The 22,894-nt window shown below is 35.4% G+C and overlaps 2 protein-coding genes across 4 annotated transcripts; one reads left to right on the top strand and one right to left on the bottom strand.

The window, feature by feature from the left end:
- Positions 1-2,265: 2,265 nt before the first annotated feature.
- On the bottom strand, positions 2,266-7,385 carry LOC136208084 (uncharacterized). The gene is made up of 9 exons (XM_065998922.1): positions 7,269-7,385; positions 6,735-7,018; positions 5,682-5,875; positions 5,507-5,554; positions 4,971-5,043; positions 4,587-4,758; positions 2,915-3,346; positions 2,645-2,836; positions 2,266-2,572 (listed from the first exon to the last, which is right to left on the bottom strand). The coding sequence occupies exons 2-9, from the start codon at positions 6,988-6,990 to the stop codon at positions 2,494-2,496; spliced, it is 1,446 nt and encodes a 481-aa protein (XP_065854994.1). The 5' UTR covers positions 6,991-7,018; positions 7,269-7,385; the 3' UTR covers positions 2,266-2,493.
- A 4,456-nt stretch (positions 7,386-11,841) lies between these two features.
- Positions 11,842-14,961, top strand: LOC136208069 (uncharacterized). 3 transcript variants are annotated; one of them, XM_065998916.1, is made up of 8 exons: positions 11,842-11,997; positions 12,905-13,066; positions 13,161-13,280; positions 13,392-13,435; positions 13,524-13,646; positions 14,127-14,211; positions 14,577-14,633; positions 14,715-14,961. In XM_065998916.1, exons 1-8 carry the CDS (start codon positions 11,941-11,943, stop codon positions 14,784-14,786), a joined length of 720 nt encoding a protein of 239 aa, XP_065854988.1. In that variant the 5' UTR covers positions 11,842-11,940; the 3' UTR covers positions 14,787-14,961. The 3 variants fall into 3 exon arrangements, with proteins under 3 accessions (XP_065854988.1, XP_065854985.1, XP_065854979.1); XM_065998913.1 differs by having other exon boundaries at positions 12,901-13,066; XM_065998907.1 differs by having other exon boundaries at positions 12,889-13,066.
- Positions 14,962-22,894: the final 7,933 nt, after the last annotated feature.

The raw sequence follows: 22,894 nt of genomic DNA, 5'->3' as shown, positions 1-22,894 counted from the left end.
CAGTAAAAATGTCAATTTGTTGAAGTTGATGTTACATTATTGAACATTATCTTAATTAGTAGTGATGCTTTATTCTTTATTTTATTATAAAAAAAATTAAAATGATTTTTCCATATAGAACACTTATTTTATTTTATATTGTTGAAACAAACACTCTATCCTTTTGTTTTAGCTGTTTTTTTTGTTGTTGGAAAAAACTGTTTTTTTGAAAAGTGCTTTTGAAGCTAAAAGGAGGAAAAAATGGAGTAAACAAATACTGCCATCTGTTTTTATTGTTCATATTTCATATGAATATGATGACATTTGATAGTGTAATCTTCTCTTTTCTCTAATTGGTCCACCACAATTTAGGGATAATTACTAATTTGACCCAATCAAGGACCCCAATTTACATATCTAACCCACCTTGCCTCAAAGTTACCAAATTAGACACTTTCACCCATTTTGGACAAAACTAACCTTACTTCTATTCGATGAATCGGTCGATCTTCTTCTTCTTCTTCCTCCTCCTCTTCCGCTTCATCCGCTTCTTCTTCTTCTTCTTCTTCTTCTTCTTCTTCTTCTCCGTTTCAACTTCTTCTTCGGTTCATCTTCTTCAATTTCTTATACTAATCGTTAGCGATTTTTGAGATTTTTGACATATTATGTTCAATTTTCCGTACAAATGGTATATTTTTTGCTTATACGCTTGCTTTTCTCGTTGGTTTTGCCTCTTTCTTCATCTTTAATGGTATCGATTCAATTTCCTCTTTTTTCCATTTTCCTCCATTATTGTCGCATTTCGTCACAAATGCGACAAGAACGGTCACATTTGTCATTGCGACAACTCTTGTCGCATTTGCGACGAAATGCGACAGTTCTTGTCACAAATGCGACAACAATGGAGGAAAATGGAAAAAAATTATGAAAAATAGAGGAAATTGAAACGATACCATTACAGATGATGAAAGAGGCAAAACCAACGAGAAAAGTAAGCGTATAAGCAAAAAATATACCATTTGTACAGGAAATTGAACATAATATGTCAAAAATCTCAAACGATTGGTATCTGAAATTGAAGAAAATGAACCGAAGAAGAAGTTGAAACGGAGAAGAAGAAGAAGAAGAAGAACAACAACAACAACAACAACAACAAGAAGCAGATGAAGCAGAGGAGGAGGAGAAGAAGAAGAAGAAGAAGAAGAAGAAGAAGAAGAAGAAGAAGAAGAAGAAGAAGAAGAAGAAGAACGATTGATTCATCGAATAGAAGTAAGGTTAGTTTTGTCCAAAATGGGTGAAAGTGTCTAATTTGGTAACTTTGAGGCAAGGTGAGTTAGATATGTAAATTGGGGTCCTTGATTGGGTCAAATTAGTAATTATCCCCACAATTTAAGTCACATTTACTTATTTAAATTTAATTAATAACTAATTAGGTAAACTAGTGGGAGCTAAAGTAGTCTGAAAATTTTCGTAAATGAAAGAAGCAATTGCAAGTTATATTTCATAATACCTGCAAATCCATAGCTGATGCTCTTTTAACCTTTTTTATTTATTTATTAAGAACTAGATTTAAATCTTTAAAAGGATTTTTACATGACTAATTAAAAACATAAAATATTTACACGTACACAGCCAAAAAAGTATAATAGCAAAGCAAATTTTTAATGATTTAAAAATTACAAAAATATATCAAATTGATTGTAACACCAAATGATTTTCAGAAAAATAAATCAATTGATGAATTTCTGTAATTATTTATTAAAAAATGGAATTTATATTATGTAATTTCCTCTTCTTTAAAAGGGGTTAATAGTGTAAACAAACAGGGGTTGGGCTTCCACAAACAAATTGTAGCCCATAGTAAGCAAAAACATATGAAATCTTGGCTTTGATGAAAATCCAACCCACTGGTTGCAACTTGCATTGAAGCTTTCTACAAGACTATTAGGAAGACAAATTTGTGGATCAGGTGTAATTTGAAATATATTCAATGACAAGCTTTAACACTATTAGTTAGTTTAGACTGTCCTTGTCTCTTTAATTTCTTTTCCAATCCCCATCCCTAACCTTGTGAAAGAAAATCTTCTGTCCCCAAAAACTCTTTTCTGTTCCTCTCAAAAAAAAAAAAAAAACTTCAACTTCTTGTATATCCTTCTAACCAATATATTATTTTAAATGAAACGAGAGACAAAGAAAGGTCTTCCTAACCGTCTAATACCATAAGAATTTCATAACCACAACCCATATGTCATTGTAAGTGTGAAAGCATTAATAAGAAGCTCATAATAAGTTAAAGTCCAAGAATGATGATATCTCATAAGTCATAATGTATTATTTACAAGTTCACCATCAAGCAGATGGCTATTAATTTCAGTCATAACCATATACTACAACAACAGCATCTAGACTACATAGCAGACTACAAGTACATAAGTTTATACAGTATTGGGTTTTCCCCCATTCAACAGGAATTGGTATTATATACATCAACACAATGATCAGCAATCTCAAACCTCAATTGCTGCTACCATTCTTCCCTCTCGGGATCTCTTTATGTTCAAACTCCATTTCACCCCCATCAACCACGTGCTCCCTGCAAATCATCATGTCACAACATATCATTCAAACCTTCATAGATCCGTTAACCATATACGAAGATCAATACCTGAGTCTTCCACAGAGGCGTGCTAACGAATCTGCTCCAATTCTAGATGCAACTTCCTCAATCTGTGAAGCATTTGATAATGTCACATTATCTGCAAGTCTAAACTCACACAATTCTTTTAACGAAAAAGCATCAGTCAAAACTGCCGAATGCCCACCACCACCAGCTAGTTTTCGCACTTCCCCTACACACCTGCAAAATGTTACTACCATCAACTTCATGACTACAAAGAAGCTATCAAATAACAATAGCTATATATCAATATCATACCAGTCAACAGGAGATGGATACCAAGCGTATGTACTTTTCTCATTTGCTGCCTGTCCATAGCTATTATAACCCCATCCACGTATTGTTCCATCCTTCAAAGAAACAAGTGTGTGACAATGTCCACAGGCAACAAGTTGCACATTAGTTGGGAGAACCAATGCAGGAATATTTCGCAAGATTGGTTCAGATTCACTGGGAATGAAAGAAAAGGATCCAGCTTGGGGACCAAGGCCTAATTGGCCGGCTTGACCACCTCCCCAACCATAAAGAGCTCCTTTTTCAGTCACAGCACAAGTGTGTACACCTCCACATGCAACATCTGTTATTAAAATTCCGTCAAGGGCGACAACTCGCCTAGGCAGTAACTCTTTATCCCCTGACTGAAGAGAAGTGTGCCCAAGTTGGCCCATATTTCCCAACCCCCATGTATAGCTGCAAGGAATCAGCTAAGAGTCGTCAACAAAAGGAAAAGTGTTCTAAACAAAGGAGATATGATGTATAATAAAGTACCATTCAACAACAAACAGGTTTCAGATTACACTTGAATTGATGGTAAATGAAAAAATATAGTCAGATCTCCGCAGGAAAAAAAAATGGGGCGTTAACTATTGGAAAGAAAAACTAATAAGGTATCACAAAGGAGGAGAATAAAAACAGTAGAAAGCTAAGAAAACAGTACATTCGCCTAATTGTCCTCAACAACGACGCAGACCTCTAGTAAAGAATTAGCATCTGCATCCATTATAGGAATGCCACCACGTATGGCCCATGATCATGTGCCACATGGTTCAAAAACTCAATTTTTTCCACCTCCCTTCCTAAATTTATTGCTAATACTATATGCTAACTTTTATTTGCACACTGCAATTTTTCAGTCTATTATATCTCAAATCTCCACAGCTGACTGTAACCAAATATATCTTTGATAGTTACATATCTAAAAGAAATCAACTCTCTTTCTGATACATTAAATAAATATTTGGCAATCTTGAGTATCGTTAAATGCAACTCTCGACTTTCATAAAAAAAACTAAGTAAACATGAAATGTTCTGCAGAATGCAGCTAAACAGCGGTTATGAATTCCTATCATACCCCAGAAACTCGGATGCAAGAGTTAAGCAAATTGCTCATAGCAAGTGATCTTTAAATGCAGTAGTCAGTATATCAGTAATTTAAACTTCCATTAAAAGAAAATTACACACTGTTTCATATAATCCCGAGATAACTACAAAGCATGTCCAGACATCGGTTCATTTACAATTATATGCATACATACAAGTGGTCATGAACAATATCTACTTTTGAATTAGTGCTAACAGTGAATTATCACAAAATAGAATGTCCAATTCATAGCAAAATTTGTTATTTAGAACCAAAAGATAATTGGTAATATAAGAAGCCAATGCTAAAACTGACATAACACATTGAAAACAAGGAAGTCGAAAAGAAATTTATGTTTTTCATGGCTTGACTAAGCTAAGGGAATAGAGACTTGCATATTAGAATGCATCGCAATTCCATTGCATCCCATCTCCAGAATGGACGTGAGAATCCCACAAGAAGATTTTTTCCAACCTTCAAAGACAGTTACATATGTCATGTGGACAACCAGAATTATCATACTTAAACATAGAAATTATCTCCACTTAAGAGTTCCTTCAGATAACTTACACCTCGCCTTTTTCAGATACGGCAGCCGTATGATATTCTCCGCATGAAACTTGGATAATTTTCACAATCTCAGGAGCCTCATCAAGAAACTTTGCATAAGCATTTATCACACGAGCCTTTTGTAGTCCTTCACAAGTAAAACCTCTGCCAAGCTGACCGTATTCATTATAGCCTGGTATAGCAAAAGCATGAAAAGTCTGATTAAAACTGGTTTAAATAGCTTGTTGCTTGCTTCATTTAGATAAATGAAGCATACTTACAGACCAATTTTAAACAATAACATGTGTTAATGTTGCTAGATTGAGCATCACCGATAAAAGCATATCTTCATAAAAAAAATTAAGCAGTTCACTAATAACATTAAGCATCTAGAATGGGATTTACCCCAAGCTTGTAGCAGCCCATCCTCAGATAAAGCCACCACATGAACGGCACCACAGGACACTTGTTTGATAATCTAAAAAGAAAAATTTAAATCTAATTAGTTCTTAATATTAATGACAACAAAATTAAAAATAAAAATATGCAAGTCTACATTGTGAGTTCTCAAAAAATTTAATTCCTTCACGAAGGTGACATTTTGACGTTTGATTGTATCTAGTACTTGGAACCATAACACTAGAGAGCACAAAATTAAGCATTAAGACCTATTATATCCAGCAACTCGTTATAAACAAAAAATCCAAACACAGTAGCTGTTCCAACAGCAACGAGCAATGAAATATAATTCTGATTATTTCTTGCTTAAAAAATAATAACAAAAAAATCAAAATGTAAAAATTAACTCTAACTTTAACAACTCAAAAATATACAGGACTCAAAATATGATGAATATAAACACTTGAAAACCCTTAAAGATGTTCACTGAACGTTTTTATTATTATAAAACAAAAAAATGTTGAACCTGATAAATCACATACCGTGTTTGGCGCAAATGCCCCCCAAAATAATCGTGGATAATTTGATCCCTGCAATGATTAGTAGAAAATTTATTGAAAAAAAGCACAACTGCACCCAAGTCACAGAGGAAGAGAAGGCACGAACAAGGATATCTATATTCAAACTGACAATCATATTTTTCATAGGGTAAAATACCTGGTTTTGTCCCCAAACCCAAAGTCTACTTGTTGAGATGGTTCCGTCATTTTTACGAGGTTCCGCAATAGCAGCAGTACAGTGTGCTCCACAAGATACAGATTTCACAAACTCTGTCTCCAGTTGTGTTACTTTAGTTGGGTATTTCTTACCATCCTCCGTGCCATCTCCCAATTGACCAAATTCATTACCACCTGGTCAAACATTTAAAAACGTTCTTTTATTCCTTTGATGTTAAAGAAAGTTTAACATTCCTATTTTTCTTACATTGAATGGGTGCCCAATACAATGATTCATAAGAAAATGAATAATCAAGTATATGCCACGAACAGAAAGATCAAACAATTATGCAACAAATTTATTATGGTGTGTCAAGTTTAATTGTTGTAACAAATATAACAACAGATGTATGGGCAAAACAATATCTAGATCCATGTACTCGGTCAAATTTGACATTCGGACTTTGATTACAATTTGGTGAACTTTGGCCCTGGTCTTCGATTTTAGTTAAAATGTACCCCTTAATACATTATGTCATGTTTGAACACCAAGAGTCTTAACTTGATGTTTGTACCCCAAAAGTTTGGATCTTTCTCCCCTAACCTTTAATTTCATGGATCCTGGCGTTCAAGCATTGATAGCATAGCACCATCCACTAATAAGCACATTTTATCCAAAACCAAATCTTAAGGGCCAAATGTCACCAAATGCTCTAAAGTCAAAATATAGCCAAATAATGAGGATGCAAATATTGTTTTCCCTAAGTGTATGCCATAAGGATCAATGTTCACAAACTAACTCCATGTTAGACCAAAAACTAGAATTCAGCACTGAATTTTTTTTATAAATTCTGGGAAATAAGAAAAACCACATTGGCTTTGAAACTTCTAAGAGAGCACAACACAATGATCAAAATCATAAGTAACAAGTAACCATGAGAAGAACACACATACTATTTGTGAAAATCAATCATAAAAAACAAAACTATGTGCTAAAATGAACAACAGCATGCACAATAAAACAAGCAATGACGATGAGTAAAAGGAACCAAACCCCAAGTGAAAAGCGAGCCATCAGAGGCCACAGCTGCAGTGTGCTCTCGGCCACAAGCTATATCAAACCAGCGAGCATTTGCACCAGTTGGACACCCAAATAACTCAGGAGAAAGTTGCTTCGGAATCCGCAATTGGCGGACCTCGCCCTTCCTGCCTGTTTGCCCACTATGGTTATATCCCCACACATAAATTGCACTTTTTCTCGGCAATTTCTCGGACCTTGGGGTCTCTCCAACAATACCATCAATATCCATTTAATAATGTATTTACCGAACAAAAACCCTATCAATTGCAATCAATAAACAGAATGCATGAGACTGAAGAGTACAATTTTAAGAAGGGAAACAGTTTCTGTTTTCAACTGCAATTGCAGATGGAATTAGCTATCCGCTGACTCAATTTGACATTAAGATGCCTAAATTCGTGCTTGGTAGATGAGAAAGTCGAAAGAGAAGAAAAGAAAGGAATTCGGTGCGTAAAGGAAAGATGGAAAATAAGAGGAAAAAATCTGTGGCTGAAAGAAAAAGATTACCTTTACCCTTTTAATCGGAGAAATAGGATGTCTGAAGTTTGAAATTGGAAGTAGATTGAGCTTTATCGGGAAAATGTATGTAAGAAAATGGTCAGGTGTGTAAAACGAGAATTGAAGGCATTGACGAAGGGATGACAATTTTCCAAGCCAATGTCCACGAATCTGGGAGATGGGTCGGGTCAATTTCCGAACCAAATCATTAGCACGTACGTCACCTCCTCTCGATTCTTCTAGACCCGGTTTGTTCAGCCGTTGACATTGTGTCACAAATACTTTATAATAAGATTTTCTATTATTAATTACATAAGCAGCTCTAATGGTTTATACTCACAACCACTCCATATACATATAACATCATCAATTTAATAAACATCATTTTATTAAACTATTTAACTTTAATGGTTGAACTCTATAACCACCCAATTATAATGGATCTACCAATCATAAAGGATTCACCAATTAATTAAACAAATCATATTATTTTAAAAATAAAAAATAATATATATATAAATAATCAAAAGCTCAATAAACATTGAGTGGTTGATAAAATATCAATATATTAAACTCACTTTAATGGGAGTAAGTTTATTAAAGGAGTATAATGAGTGGTTCATTATATTCCATTGGAGATGCTCTATTCTTTTTCTTTTGAAAATGAGAAACCTTAATAATGAATAAGGTGAATCATTATAAAAGAAACTAAAGCATTAAGGGCGAGTAATCATATCAGCCACCCCATTTGTTAATGGTAAAGCATAAGACACTTGAAAATTCCAATGAAAATTATCCTCAACCGACTTGTCATCTGATTCAATCACCACATTCATAAGATTGAGTGAACAAAGCCATTTTAGAGCAAGACGAAAGAGCTAACGTTTCAACAGTCCTAACATCAAGCAAACCATCTAGATAAAAGTTTTTATATGTTACAAAATTGTTGTTTTCCCTTCGTACCACGACTCCTGTACCATAACAATTCTCAAATTGAAAATAGAAGCATATATGTTGCATTTAACAATACCATTACTAGACGCATTCCATCGAATATTACGCTCACCAATTGCTGGTCACATTCTCATTGGAACTTCATCGCTAGCCTTCCAATCAATTAGAAAGCGTATAGTTGCGCGAACAACAAAACCAGTAGGTGTAACCTTCTCATTACATATTGTATTGTTCCTCTCATTTCAAATTGTCCAAAAAACATCAGCCACAAGGGACAAATAATCACTAGATCGAGAATACACAAGCATTAAAAAACCAATTGCTAATAGTTTTGATAGTGGCGTTTGGAACAGTGATTCCATTCACACCCTAACACGAAACATTAAAAGGGCAAGAAACAAGCATGTGCCAATCGACTTCGTTATCCTGCCAACACAAAGCACAAGTTAAAGGAAAGCATTGTGCATAGAGTTTCCAGAGAAAATCCTTAACTTTTGGAGGAATTTTTAGTTCCCAAAGCTTTTTACAACCATCCTCTAAACTACCTTCCTCGTGCCTCCTTTCAATAACCTTATACCCTAACTTAGATTTGTAAATACCATCTTTAGTCAAACTCCATATAAACAACCTTGTATACAATAAGGAAAAATTATTTGACAAACAGCTCTAGCCTCCACTGGGTTTAACAACGAATGAATCTTCTCTTTGTCCCATGTTCGTGTGCCATCAATAAAAAGATCATCAACCTTGTAATTCTCAAGCTCAGCTATACAAGATGAACTAATCATGAAATTAGAAGCATTAGGCAGTCATGGATCCCTCTAAACTCGAATATAAGCACCATTCACAATCCTACACCTCAAATCTTGAGCAAGAACCAATTTAGACTCTCACATATTCCTCTAAACATAACTAGGATTAGTGTCTAGTTTGGACGATAAGAAAGTATCCTGACGGTAAGATTTGGCTTTGAACACCTAACTAGCCATTATGTGTGGTTTTGTAATAAATTTACAACTTTGCTTTCCAAGAAGCGGGACAATGAAATCTCAAAGATCCTAAAACCCTAAACCTCCTCGCTTTGTTGACTAACAGAGCTTACTCCAACTAAACCAATGAATATTTCTTCTATCTCCACTCTTCGTACCCCACCAGAACGAATTCATCATCTTTTGGAGCTCATCACAAATAAACCCTAGAAGGAGGAAAGTACTCATGAAAAAAGACAACAAAGTTAGAGCTACTGATTTCAAGAGCACTTTCTTATCCGTCATCGATAAAAGGCAGAGACGACCAACAATAAAATTGAACATAAATGTCCAAAATTTCCAATTGAGCTCATTTGATCCATCGATGTCCTCCTAGTTTTCAGACATTTTCGTCTTCTCTAGTTTCTTCACCAGTCAGACTTCCTCATTTCTTCTTGCTCGTGTGCTCTTTTGTGTCATTTCTTAGTTGCATAGACCGAAATTCCCTTGTAAGCATAATTCTAGAAACACCCCGCGAGTACGTTTACAACAGATACCCTAATGACATCGCTTTTACAAACACGTTGCCAAATTCCAATATCATTCATGGATCCTTGGTATTGTCTATGTTCCTCTCTCTTTTCCCTCTCCTTCACCGTGCGTCATTTCCTTCGTCACTCTTAAAATCTTTCTAATTACGTAGTCGTAGTCTGATCTCCTAGCTGAGATAAGGTACTTTCAAATCCACACCACTCTAACGCAATGCAGTCTTAGCAGTCTACCACAAATACTACGATGCATTGACGTCCGTCATTTGTTTGGATGCACACATTTAACCCAGTAATGTCAATCTGTTTGGCGAGCTAAGCGAAAATGAATTCCTAGCTCTCGTTGATCGTTAATGCGTGTATTTGATTTGTTGATTTCTTGGTTTTATTTTAGAGGGGGTTTAGTTCAAACTTCGGAATCGGAATTGGAATCGAAATCGGAATGCTATGGCATCAGAATCAGAATACCTATTTATTTCTTTCGTTTGGTTTTATCTCAAATCAAAATTCAATTATTTTTAAAAGTGTTTGGTTCAAATTTTGGAATCGGAGTTAAAACGTGATAAAATTAAAATTAATTAGATAATAATATATTTAACAGGTAAATAAAAATAAAATTATTAATAACTAACAAACCTGAAAAATAAAAATTAATTTGTATTATACAAAATAGTAAAAGTATATTAATAATAAAATAATCCTTCACAATATACTAATATAAATTTGCAGTGACATGATTAAATAGGAAATAGAAATAAAATTATATATAAAAAACCTAAGTGGAATGAATTAAATTTAAAAAATGAAAAAAAAAAAAAAAAACTCAGCACCAATTGAGAAGAAGAAAAAAATATTAGGGAGGAAATGAGTCATTTCTAGTTTAGACGAATCACATTCTCATTTTCTAATTAAATTTGGTTAACCAAACACTCTAAATGAAAATAACTCATTCACATTATCATTCCCCTTTCATGATGCTTTTTTAGCTAACCAAACACTGTAACACTCTGGTCCAATACCATGTAGATATTGTCCGCTCTGGCCCAATTCCAACACATTGGGCCTCACGGCTTTAAAACGCGTCTGCATGCATTGGATTCTCATCTTACTAATAAGCCTCAATCACTCCCTCTCCACTTCCGATGTGAGATTCAGTTCATTCCTGCCCCCATCGTCATCCCTTAGGGCCGCTCCTTGCTCAGGTCTTCTTACCCCGGCGCCACCCACTCCGAATCGGGTCGTTACAAACACTCTCTCAGTTATATCAGCCTCTTATCCTAATAATGTCCTTCCGTCGGTCGCTTTCATCACAAAGCAACTTCAACTCTCTCATTAATGTTCGATCGTGCCTTCAAATTGTATTTTACTATTAACACGCTTCTATGAAACAACATTCAACTTTCCATGAATGGTGTTTTAAGGTTGAACAACTTTTGTCTCTTACCATATTGTTCCAATTTCATCCAACATGTTTGGCGAAAATAGTCTTGCACCCTCCTATTAATCGTTAATATGCTTTCGTTCTCTTGATCCCTGTTATACCTGTAGCGGTGACAACTTTCTCATGAAAACGACATCCGTCTTTCCATAAATGGGTTTAAACTCTACTAGGTCGGTTTTATATTACATGTTCAGAATCAATTTATGGCATATCGTACATCTAATACTTCATATGCATTGAATATTATAAGTGTTCAACTCGTTAGAACTCGAACTCGACAACTAACTTAAGTAATATGTGGCCCCTAACTACTCAATCAAACCTTACTTGGTATGATAATTTAGCAGCTCACTTTTTTATTGTAATTTTTGAAGATTTTTTTTTTCGAATTAAAAGTATCATGTGTTTAAATATGTGGAATTATTATTTTTTTTGGTAGGATAAAAGTTTAGGTAATGGTAGGTCTATCCACTCTCAAGGTCAGAGTAAACCACAGACTTGGATGAACGTTTACAGTGGAATTTACATATCAACTACTAATGAGGGTGAAATTTTGATGGGGTTGGAAATCGAATTGAACATGTGGAATTATAATGTACCTTTTTCTTGCAATCAATATTTATTTATTTATTTATTTAAAGAAAAAAGCACTTCTATTCTGGTAATGGGGTAGGTAAAGAAATGCTGAAATGGTCAAACAGACAACGAACGAATGAATACCTTTATCCAATAGCTAAGCAATTTCATTTCCTTATAATTTTCCATTGCCAATGCGTTTGGTACCTCTTCACAAAATCCCTGCTTCATCATCCTTATTCTTCTTCACGGTAAATATAAACCCCTTTTTCTAATTCCTGCTTTATTTTCATTTATCGATCTTTTCTATATCATTTTACTCCCCAATTCTCACCATGTTTTGATCTTTTTCTTTGTTGGTTGCTGGTTTTTATATTCTAGGTCTTCTTAACTGTTTTAATTCATTTCCTTTACATTTCATTGTTGATCCTGCGTTTTGATTGCAAGTAATATTGCCAACTCACAATACGCCTCCAATGTATCTCCCTAACTGCAGGCATACATTTAGCTAAAATTCGCTTGTTAGAGATAATAAAAATTGTTTGAGGATTCTTCTTGAGTTAGGATTCGCCTGTTACAGATGAAAAAAAACTGTTCTTAGAGCCTTATCTATCTGTATAGACTTTTGGGTTAAATAGTTCTTCATGGCTTCTAGTCCAAGATGTCTAGAGTTAATGTCCTGATAACTCCCATTTATTGATTAAATTTCAATACAAGGTACAGAGGGCTGGTGCTAATAAAAATTATTCTTGAGTCTTAACTATTAGTTTAAGCTTTTGGGTTAAATGGTTCCTTGACAGCTCCCACTTTGTTTTAAAGCAAATCAATGATTCGTCTTCTGTGCTGGAAAGATATAGCGGAAATGGTGAAGTAGACATCAGTTATAAGTATTTTTAAGGATGGATAGAATCAATAGTTAAGAGACAATTTTGCTCCACCAGGATGTGAGATTACAGAATCTGATATTAACCGGGTTTACTAGTTCAAACTATCCCCTTATTGTGTTTCTTAATAGTTAATTAATTTTGTGCAGTATTTTTCTGTAACGACTACTGAGATCTTTTGATCATCTAATTATGTTTTCAGTAGAATTTAAATTGAAGAAATAACTTTTAAATCTACTGATTCACAACCTGATTTAGCTTTTCTGTTAGAAAGGCTAGATACTCGAGAATCATGGCTCAGCCAACCAGCACCAACAGTGGGAAGAAACCTATTCGAATTGATATCAGTTCAGACACTGTATGCCCATGGTGCTTTGTTGGCAAGAAAAATTTAGACAGAGCATTAGCTGCTTCAAAAGATCGATTTGATTTTGAGGTCATTCTCCTTCATTAAGGTCTCTCTTTTTTTTTAAGACATTGATCTGAATCTGATAAGCTTCAGTCTAACTTTATTCCAATTTAGTTTGCAGATCAAATGGCATCCGTTTTATCTTAACCCTTCTGCCCCAAAAGAAGGTGTAAATAAGTTGCAGTACTATAGGGAAAAGTTTGGATCTCGAACAGAAGGAATTATGGCTCGAATGACAGAGGTTGCCTCTTATTTTCTGGTTCTTCTTTATAAGTTATCTATGCACACGTTATCATAAGCAATGCCATTTTGATTGGGCTGGTACTTACTCAAGCTATTATGATAACTGCAGATATTTAGGGGTCTTGGTATGGAATACAACCTATCCGGTCTCACGTAAGAACGAAATTTCATTTCGTATTCATATATGGTCACTATGTTTATCAGTTAAGTAACCATCAACATTGTTTCTGGATTTATACAGGGGCAACACTTTAGACAGCCACAGGCTTATATATTTTGCAGGACAACAGGGCGATAAGCAGCATGAACTTGTGGAGGAGCTCTTCCTTGGTTACTTCACGCAGGCTAAATACGTTGGTGATAAGTAAGTGCAGGTTTGATGAAACAGCTAGGTTTATGTCCAACTAAATCATAAGCTTTGATATTTATCTTTTTCATGATATTTCATGTTCTCTTTATTTAATTTGAACTGGAATTGTAATGCACTAGTATGAGAATCTGGAAATTAGAGTCTTCTGATAACGGATTCACTTTGACTGGTCAGTCAATTGGTAATCTCATGAAAGTGAATTAGTATTTGCACATAGATGAAATAAGCTTCATGAAAGCTTTGTAAGGTTAGCTGCTACAAGATGAGAGCTTTTTACATTCTACAATTCAGCTATGATTTATATCCATGGTACAGTTAATTAGTTCCTGATTGGGATAATAATGTTCAAAGTGAAAAGTAAAATTTCACATCCTACACGCAACAGAGTTATCTCGTTACATTAGACAAGTTGTTCTTTTGTTCATTAAACGTTCTAAAACAGTGAGTGCTTGCTGAAACTCATGATTAATGCAGGGAATTTCTTCTAGAATGTGCTGCAAAAGTTGGTGTACAGGGAGCAGCAGAATTCCTTGAAGATCCCAATAACGGAGTCAAGGAGGTTTGTACTCTTCTAATTTTTTTTCCCCTCCAACGGATCATCATAAAGACACCTAAAATTATGTCGTCGTCGTTTACTACAATGTCTTTTGCAAACTGTTAAAAAAAACTGTTCAATGTTTTTACGTTTGTTGCTTCTTTGGTTGATAAGCATCATCAACATAGAGAAAAGTTTCAATCTTGCAAATCATAACACGAAATTCTGTCCCTCCCGTACTTTATTAAAGCAATCAAACAGATCGTGACCTCGATCTGTCTGGTTCTTGCATTATTTCTTTGACATTGCATCTCCATTTGAACACTATTACCTGATTCTGATTGATCTTAAAAGTTTGTGCTGAACTTGTGCTTGATGATTCTTTGAAGGTCACTGAGGACCTTGAGAAATACTCAGCGAATATCACAGGAGTACCTTATTACGTGGTATGTAATTAGTCTAATTTTCATATTATTTGTTGTACTATACACGAATTTGTATGAGCTGAGAACTTTCTTTTGAAACAGATTAATGGGAAGCACAAGTTGAGTGGTGGACAGCCCTCAGAGGTTTTCCTGAGAGCTTTTGAAGTTGCTTGAAATTAATCTATTTGCAGCAGTTGTACAATAAAAGGGATATTGGCATTCAAAGTTTCGCTTCATCATACTATGTATCTTCTTATGCCTTCAACTATATATACATATATATATACATATATTCTGTCAAATGTATACATAACAGATATACAGGAAATAAAATGTGCTTTTATCACAAGATCAAATTGTTTTTTCCTGTTGTTTTAATATATTTATTTTCCATGGTCTAGTCTTATAAACACCTAAAATTGCTGCCAAAATTGAACTATTGTGCTGATCATTTGGGTGTGTTTATGATATGCAGTGAATTTAGTTAAGCGTTTAATTAACTGTATTTTGCGTTTTGATGGTATTAGTTAGTTAGCAGTAAGCTGAAAGGTACACACATGTCAATCAGTTGTTAGCTCAGTTAGTTATCGTTGGGGGAGACCCCTATAAGCTGTAATTTGTGGTACTTTCTGTGATGAATGAAATGAGCAGCTTCTTCTTCCTCTGAGTTTCTCTCCCTATCCCGCATCTCTTTCTATTCTTAGCTAAGCAATTTACCATGTGATGAAGCATAGGGGCTAAAAGCCCCACGTAAACTTCTCACGCGCACCATCTGCTCGTTGCCAAGCCTCCTTACCCGCCGCGTTCGCGTGTACTCAAGACCGCTCTCGGCGTAGATACCAAGGACTAGACCAGAGACAAGTCCAGCAGGTGACTCCTTGATCCTAACTTCTCATCATTTGGTGCGGTGAGTATAGATTAGACCATTTGAAACTCCTTTAGATCCATCTAAAAAGCAAGGATACAACAACATGGTAGGAACGCCTCCCCCAACAGAGCCAACCCCCAACAAAGAAATGGTTGGCACCAGCCTATGAAGCATGGAAACATTGTTTAAGCAGCGTTTCTACATTTCCACAAGATGTGGGAAATGGAAACGCCAAACGAACAGTTTCCGGGCACGTTTCTGTAAATAAAGAAAATTGGATACACGTTTCCAAAATACAAAATCTGAAAGAGATTCAAAACTCAAACGGTTGCAGACTTGAACGCATGTAACTCCATGGTTTCTTCTTCTTCTTCTTCTTCTTCTTCTGAGTTTTGCGACTTTGAGTCTGGTCTGGGTTTTCTTCTTCTTCGTGCGGGGATTGCGATTGCTTCTTCTTTGACTGGTTTTGGAAATCACAATACCAGTTTGATATCAAGTTCCTGCGTCGTTGTTCTCAGTTTTTTTTTCTATGCATCCTTGAATGGTGTGATGGAGAGAGGTTTCTGGAATGTTTGAGTTGGTTGCACTTAGCTTTTATATTGTTTATTATTTTAGTGTTATTTCCTTTTTTTTTACTCTCTAGCTAAAGACTTTAATTTTACAAGTTTTGATATTTACACAAATTTGTTTTTATTAATTAATTGTTACTTGATATTAGTAACATGTTTATTTTATTAAATTGGTAGTTTTTTCATTAATTTGTTTTCATTTTACCAATAATTAGTTTATATATTTATAATTTATGATTATTTTTATATTTATTATATTTTTTAATATTTATAAATATGCTTCTATATTTTTAATATTTACACGTTTCCCCCACGTTTCCGTTTCCTATGTTTTTTAGAAATCGCGTTTTCCGTTTCCGTTTCCGTGCATCATAGGCACCAGCCAGATAGAAAAGCAAAAGGAAGTCGAAGCAGCGATGGTTATCCTCAACTTTGAGGATAGGGTAATTGTAGCAACTGATTTCGAGGATGAGTCTCACAATCCCACGGTGAGGCTAATGAAAACAGCATTCCAAATGTGGCAAGCCGAGGCGCAGCGAAAAATGATGGCTACCCAAAAGGCCATACAGGAGGACAATAAGAAGATGTGGGAGCTCCTCTAGGCCAAAAACCTCATTAGCAAGAGGACGCTCCCACGGAAATGGGCAAAATAGGAGCCACCAATACCCTCCCTAAAGGAGAGCAACCACCGCCCTTAATGCCAAGTGTTCCCGAAACACCCAACACGACACACAAGGCACCCTTCGAATTAGTAAACTAGAGGGAGGATTTATTTCTACAAAAAAAACACAAAAGAAAAAGGCAAGTCAGTCTTTAAAAATTTATTTGTGAATGACTCATTCACATCGAGATCATGAATGTTTGGAATCCATATTATGCAAGGAAACATTGCTTTTGCTAATTCGAATTGAAGGGTGGGGAGTACGTCTGCAAAAATGAAACTCAAAGGAATTGATGGGAGATCGCACAAGCGGTGGAGCATATGGTTTAATTCGATGCAAAGAAGAACCTTATGAGGGCTTGACATGCCACAGATCCTTTTGAAAGAGAGTGGTGCCTTCGGGAACGCGGACGCATATGGTGCATATGGCTGTCATCAGCTCATGCCCTAAGGTGAATAGAAGATATTAGGCCTAATGCATACCCAGCCCCCTAAAATTGTCCGTTTTGTTCATTTAACCCCCTCATCTTACGGGACAACCCTTTAACCCCCTAAACTCCATAAAAATGGTATTTCTCACCCCCTTAACTTGTCCATTTATCCCCCCAACTCATAGAATGTTCTATTTACCCCCCTTAACTCCATAAAAGTGGTATTTTTCACCCCTTACAATCCGTTATCGAAGCCTAAATTGATAACTTTTTTTAAACGTTAAACCTATATTTATGTTTTCCATAAAAGTGGAACCTAAATTGATACTTCCCCAAAAATCATAGGCCCATTTCGGTACATTATCCCTACATATAATGTATTTAACTTGTTTATATTAATGTTCTTGTTATTTGTATTTTTTATTCGTTCTTTCTCCATTCAACTTTTTTTACTACTATAAAGGGATAAGAAATACCATTTTTATGAAATTAAGAGGGTAAATAGGATTATAAGTGGTGAGAAATACCACTTTTATGGAGTTAAGGGGGTAAATAGGATATTCGATGAGTTGAGAAGGGGTAAAATGACAAATTTGGACAAGTTAAGGGGGTGAGAAATACATTTTTATGGAGTTTAGGGGGTTAAAGGGTTGTCCCGTAAGGTGGGAGGATTAAATGAACAAAACGGACAACTTTAGGGGGCTGGGTATGCATTAGGCCAAGATATTATCATTTCTCGTGGATTTGTTAGTCTAAGCAGGAAACAATATGCTTTGCTATTATCAATTATTTTTTATTTAAAAAAGGGAAAAGTACAAAAATAAACCTTGTGATTATTTTTTATGTAACCACAAGGTTTATTTTTGTACTTTTCCCTTTAAAAAACTATTCCATCTTACTTGAAAACGTAGATACTTTTTTGGGAAGAAATCAAGCTTTACTTAATGAGAGCAAGAATTTCCATGAGCATTTGGAGCATTTCATTTCTGAGCAAAAGAGTCATTTTCTTTTTCAAGTAGTGTTCTATTACTTTTTAAGTTATTAATTAACTTATTGGGATTTGATGGCAGACTTAAAAATCCACCTACAGACGTTTTATGCCCAATCATTCCGGATAACGCTCGCATCCTCTGTATACCATGGTTGCTAGCATAGAGTTAGCTGATGCTTATTCTCTAGATGTCGCCATTGCTTCGTCTCCAAGAAAAGAAGCTCACGGCTCGTAGGCCTTCTACCTCCATGCAGTATTGCTCTATCAAGCTTTTACCCATATGTTCCCCATCTTCCAGGTCAATCACAAGGAAAACAAAAACACAGATTTGCTTTATCCGGTATCATATAAGAGTTGTAGACAAATATAACTCCTTTCAGAAGTATCAATATCGTCACATGAATCGTAAATGCATGAATGTGATTCCCTCCCTTTCCTGCTAAGATTGATGTATTTTACATATCCATACGATTGAATCCTTGGGTTTTCAAAATAGTGTAAAAATAAGTGCTTCAAACCATTGCTATTTGACTCGGACTTGTCGAAAAGTGCATAACCGCATGGATAAGCTCATAATAACCCGTCAATTTTGGATCCAATTTCGGATTTTCCTTGGGAGGTGTCGGGAAGGAATTGGAATGTAATAATATCTAGCAAGACCCCTCGAGTTCAACGAATCATAGAAGCCAACTTCCCTAGGAACTGGAAAACCCCATGTCTCCCCTCCTACATATGAATTGAGGGCCCTAACAAACATTGCGCCACGTTCATGAGCATGAGCAACCTCTATTCAAAAGAGGACCGTGTTATGGGCAAAGTCTTTCCAATGGCCTTTGTTGGAGTCACCTAAGAATGGTACCGGGGGTTAGATCCCAGGCCCGTCAACTCATTCGACTTTCTCAAAGACCTATTCGTAGCCCGATTCATCAGAATAGTCAAAGCCAATAGGATTAGATCCGACCTGAATGATGTAAAGTATCAACCAATTGAGCCACTAACGGGATACCTCATACAGTTTCATCACATGTCGTCCCAAGTGAAATCTATGAACGTAGAAGTGGTTATATCACCGCCCTAGCAAAGAGGATGACATGCCAACCACTCGACTGAACTGCCAACCAATCCCCCCCCTAACCTTCCAAAAGCTAATGGTCGTAGGGCAAAGCTTCGTCCGCTACGACGGCAACATAAGGCCAGCATACTAAACTGATTAAGAACAGTCACATCTCAGAGCAAATAACCATTCCATATTGAGCTGAGTGTTTAATTGCAAGTTTGAGAATATAATTGAAATACTAACTATATTAAAGAATGATGATTATAAATTTCTTGCTTTCATATTATGAAGAATATGCAGATAGAATGGCCAGGAATGATAGTGAACATGCACTTCTCTCCTTGAGTTTAATGTATTTCCAAGCTTTAAGAATAAAAGAGCATTTAAGCACTAAGTAAAAACTCTTAGCATACAGTTATCCATGTCTCCATTTCTAATTGTATGTGCTTAATGGGGGTTCAGCTTTCCAATTAGAGTCTACTCTTAACTATTTAACTACGGTAATAGGTTAGCTACGCCTATTAAATTTAATCAACCATTAAACAACCAACATAAAATATACTTACTTAAAAAAGGAGAAGAGTTAACCCATTCCCTACCTATTCTGGACCAGCTTCCACCTGTTTGGAAGTTTACTCACTCATAATTAAGTAATTAAAGACAAAAGATGAATGAAAATAAACCATTATTATAAAAATAAACTTCAAAGTAGTAGAAACAAAATCAGAAACTAGTTTTTCAAATATCCAAATCTGATGCAAAATCATTCCACACAGGGCTCTTTAAACAGCCTTTTTACATAGACAATAATTGTTCAGAAATCATAGAGGTAATCGTTTAGAAATCAAAGAGGTATGGGATTCGTAGAATATTCTGACACAACAGAAGCTGCCTAGTAGACAAACATTTCCCACTCTCTATCATTGTTATCTTTGTTCACAATGAGACACTGCTAATTAATTCTTCAATCCAGAAAGGTCTTTGTATGGGTGAAGATCGATTACAGAATATTGGACCCATGCTTCACCTAACTAGTGGTTCTCAATCTTCACCATGTTCTTATTTTTGCTCTCCTTTTCCTCCTGCAAACATTGTGGACTCATCCGACGAGCAGGCATAACCTCTCTAAGAATAGTCTGCACAATAAACATGTTTTATTAGATTTTAAGCCTTTTAAATAGATTATTCGTCCTTCAAACATTAATACAAGTTGTTATTTATTATATACTAATTTCACCTATCACCAACAAAACTAGCTTAGCAACTACAAGGACCCCTACTCAACCCAAAACCATATGTTTAACTGAGGCAGAGTAGCAAAGAAGAGAGCTAAAAACTTATGATTTTGGTGTGATGATAAATTTGTGTTAAGACACCAGTATGTGCTCAGTATAAGTTATGAACTTGTGGTTACAACATCGCAAACTTCATCACCGTGCTCACTTTTCAACGAGTATAATCCAAGTGGCAAGTATATTGTAAAGGGTTATGTATGTGCATTGCTATGAATGTTCATTAGGCATGTAGATGATTAGGCATAGTCTAAAGCTATGAATGTTCATTGTCATATGGGAATACTTTTATACCTATGAGCTATACTGCTAGAACTGATTGAGTATGAGTATGTGTATAAAGCATATTTATGTTTTATGTTCTGTTTAGGAAGCTAGAACTGATTGAGTATATGTATGAATATTCATTGGGCATGTAACTGATTAGTTACATATATGATGTTGTTGTGGGTGATGCTGAGATAAGTTTACGATATATCTTCCACTTGGCTTGTTATCTGATTGAAACCATTCAGAATAGTGATGGATTTTCGATGTTATCAGCATAAGTTATGAACTTGTGGTTACAGCATCGCAAACTTCATCACCGTGCTCACTTTTCAACTAGTACAATCCAAGTGGCAAGTATATTGTAAAGGGTTATGTATGTGCATTGCTATTAACTGATTGGTTGAATACCTTAACCATGCATAAAGTGATTGGTATGAATGTGAGTTATATTGCTATGAAATGATTGAGTATGTGTATGTGTATGAAGCATGTTTATGTTTGATGTTCTGTTTATAAAGCTATGAACTGATTGGTTGGATAGAACTGTTTAGGAAGCTACAACTTATTGAGTATATGCATGAATTTTCATTGAGCTGGGCCATACTCTTATACCTACGGGTTATACTGCTAGAACTGACTGAGTATGTGTATGTGTATGAAGCATGTTTATGTTTGAGATAGGTTTACGATATATCTTCCACTTGGCTTGTTATCTGATTGAAATCATTCAGAATGGTGATGGGTTTTCGATGCTAGCAGCACAAGTTTTGAGTATGTGAATGAATCATATGATTGGCCATAAACATGATATGCCTTGCAAACAATAAGATGTCTTTTGATATGACTTGAATATACATATACATACGAACTGAATAACAAGCTCTACGTTATATTACAAAAGGAGGGGATGATTGTTGCCTTTCGATTATAATTGAAATTCCAAATCTCCTTTACTATGTGATTGTGATTTGGAGTTTCAAAGAGAACCATATTTGGAGCTCATATCCATATTGCATGCTCCTTAGTCCATCTCCAGGCGAGCCCCTCATAATCTGCCATGTTGCTGAGGTATTGCTCAGCAACTTCTTCTTGCCCAGGAAATGATGCCTCAATGTGGGGTTGTAGTAGTGGATCATATATGTGCCACAACAACTACAAAATGCATAGAATAATTAGATCACAAATATGATTAAGTGTTTATCAAATGAACTAGATAAATGGTGGCATATCTATACCATGGCAGTGGGATAGGGAGGGTGAGTAAGGAGACGGGGAAGATAAATCATCCCTCGGGAGCCACGTTAAGATGATAGATCTTATTCCAGAAGCGAAACTGAGAATAAGAGGAGACATTGATTAATGTATGTGTATACAATGTTATGTAGGTTTATATATCTTAATGAGATAAGTTAATATTACTGTTGGAGATCTATTTAGGAACTCCAAAGGGTAGCTGATTCTGATTTCAAATACACCTTTTTCATATGGGGTGTATTGGGGCCTTTTATTCGGACCGCCCATTTTAAGAAGCTATCATCCAGAGGACCTGTTATCATCCAAGATAAGAAGAATCATTACAAGTAGAAAGAAGAAAACAGGAAGAGTTAAAGAAGAAAATATGGATTGACATACCATCGATGGCTAGAAGCCACCCTGGGTTCTCCATGTACAATTTCTCCATGTCAGAAATTACCTGTTCCTGAACACTCGCAAGGGGAGCCATTATACAATGTAAGTTTTCTGGATTGAATATATGGATACTGAATGATAGACATGCTTATTATTTATACTGATATGATAGTGGCTAAGTGAAAGGTCATGAAAGGGGAAGGGTCCTTAGTGCGTTTAGGGTTTTGTGTAATGATGCTAGTGTATTAATGACCAGCTTTGGGTTTTGCAGATATCAAGACTTTAGGATTATAGGCCTAATAATGGCTCCAAGATATGGAGATACATCAAGATCGATTTGTTTCGGAATTTGGATATGTATTGGTTATTTTATTTTAGTTTTAATTCATAAATTTATGTGTACAAATGTAAACAGATTATGTGCATTGGTCTCCAATAAAATTAAAACCATTGATATACATAATTTCATGTTCATTTGAGTATGTTTTATTATTCAGGTAAAAACCAGAAATTC

This window comes from Euphorbia lathyris, chromosome 1, assembly GCF_963576675.1.
Source record: "Euphorbia lathyris chromosome 1, ddEupLath1.1, whole genome shotgun sequence".
NCBI lineage: Eukaryota > Viridiplantae > Streptophyta > Magnoliopsida > Malpighiales > Euphorbiaceae > Euphorbia > Euphorbia lathyris.
This window is presented reverse-complemented; position numbering and strand designations above follow the sequence as displayed.

What these genes read in the sequence shown, in the direction of transcription:
- LOC136208084 (XM_065998922.1), bottom strand. Translation starts at nt 6,990, where the DNA reads ATGGATATTGATGGTATTGTTGGAGAGACCCCAAGGTCCGAGAAATTG. An exon ending in TATCCATCTCCTGTTGACTG is followed by an intron (nt 2,837 to 2,914) that starts GTATGATATTGA and finishes AACATTTTGCAG; the next exon opens with GTGTGTAGGGGAAGTGCGAA. An exon ending in CGCCTCTGTGGAAGACTCAG is followed by an intron (nt 2,573 to 2,644) that starts GTATTGATCTTC and finishes GATGATTTGCAG; the next exon opens with GGAGCACGTGGTTGATGGGG.
- LOC136208069 (XM_065998907.1), top strand. Translation starts at nt 11,852, where the DNA reads ATGCTGAAATGGTCAAACAGACAACGAACGAATGAATACCTTTATCCA. An exon ending in TACAACCTATCCGGTCTCAC is followed by an intron (nt 13,436 to 13,523) that starts GTAAGAACGAAA and finishes GGATTTATACAG; the next exon opens with GGGCAACACTTTAGACAGCC. An exon ending in CCAATAACGGAGTCAAGGAG is followed by an intron (nt 14,212 to 14,576) that starts GTTTGTACTCTT and finishes GATTCTTTGAAG; the next exon opens with GTCACTGAGGACCTTGAGAA.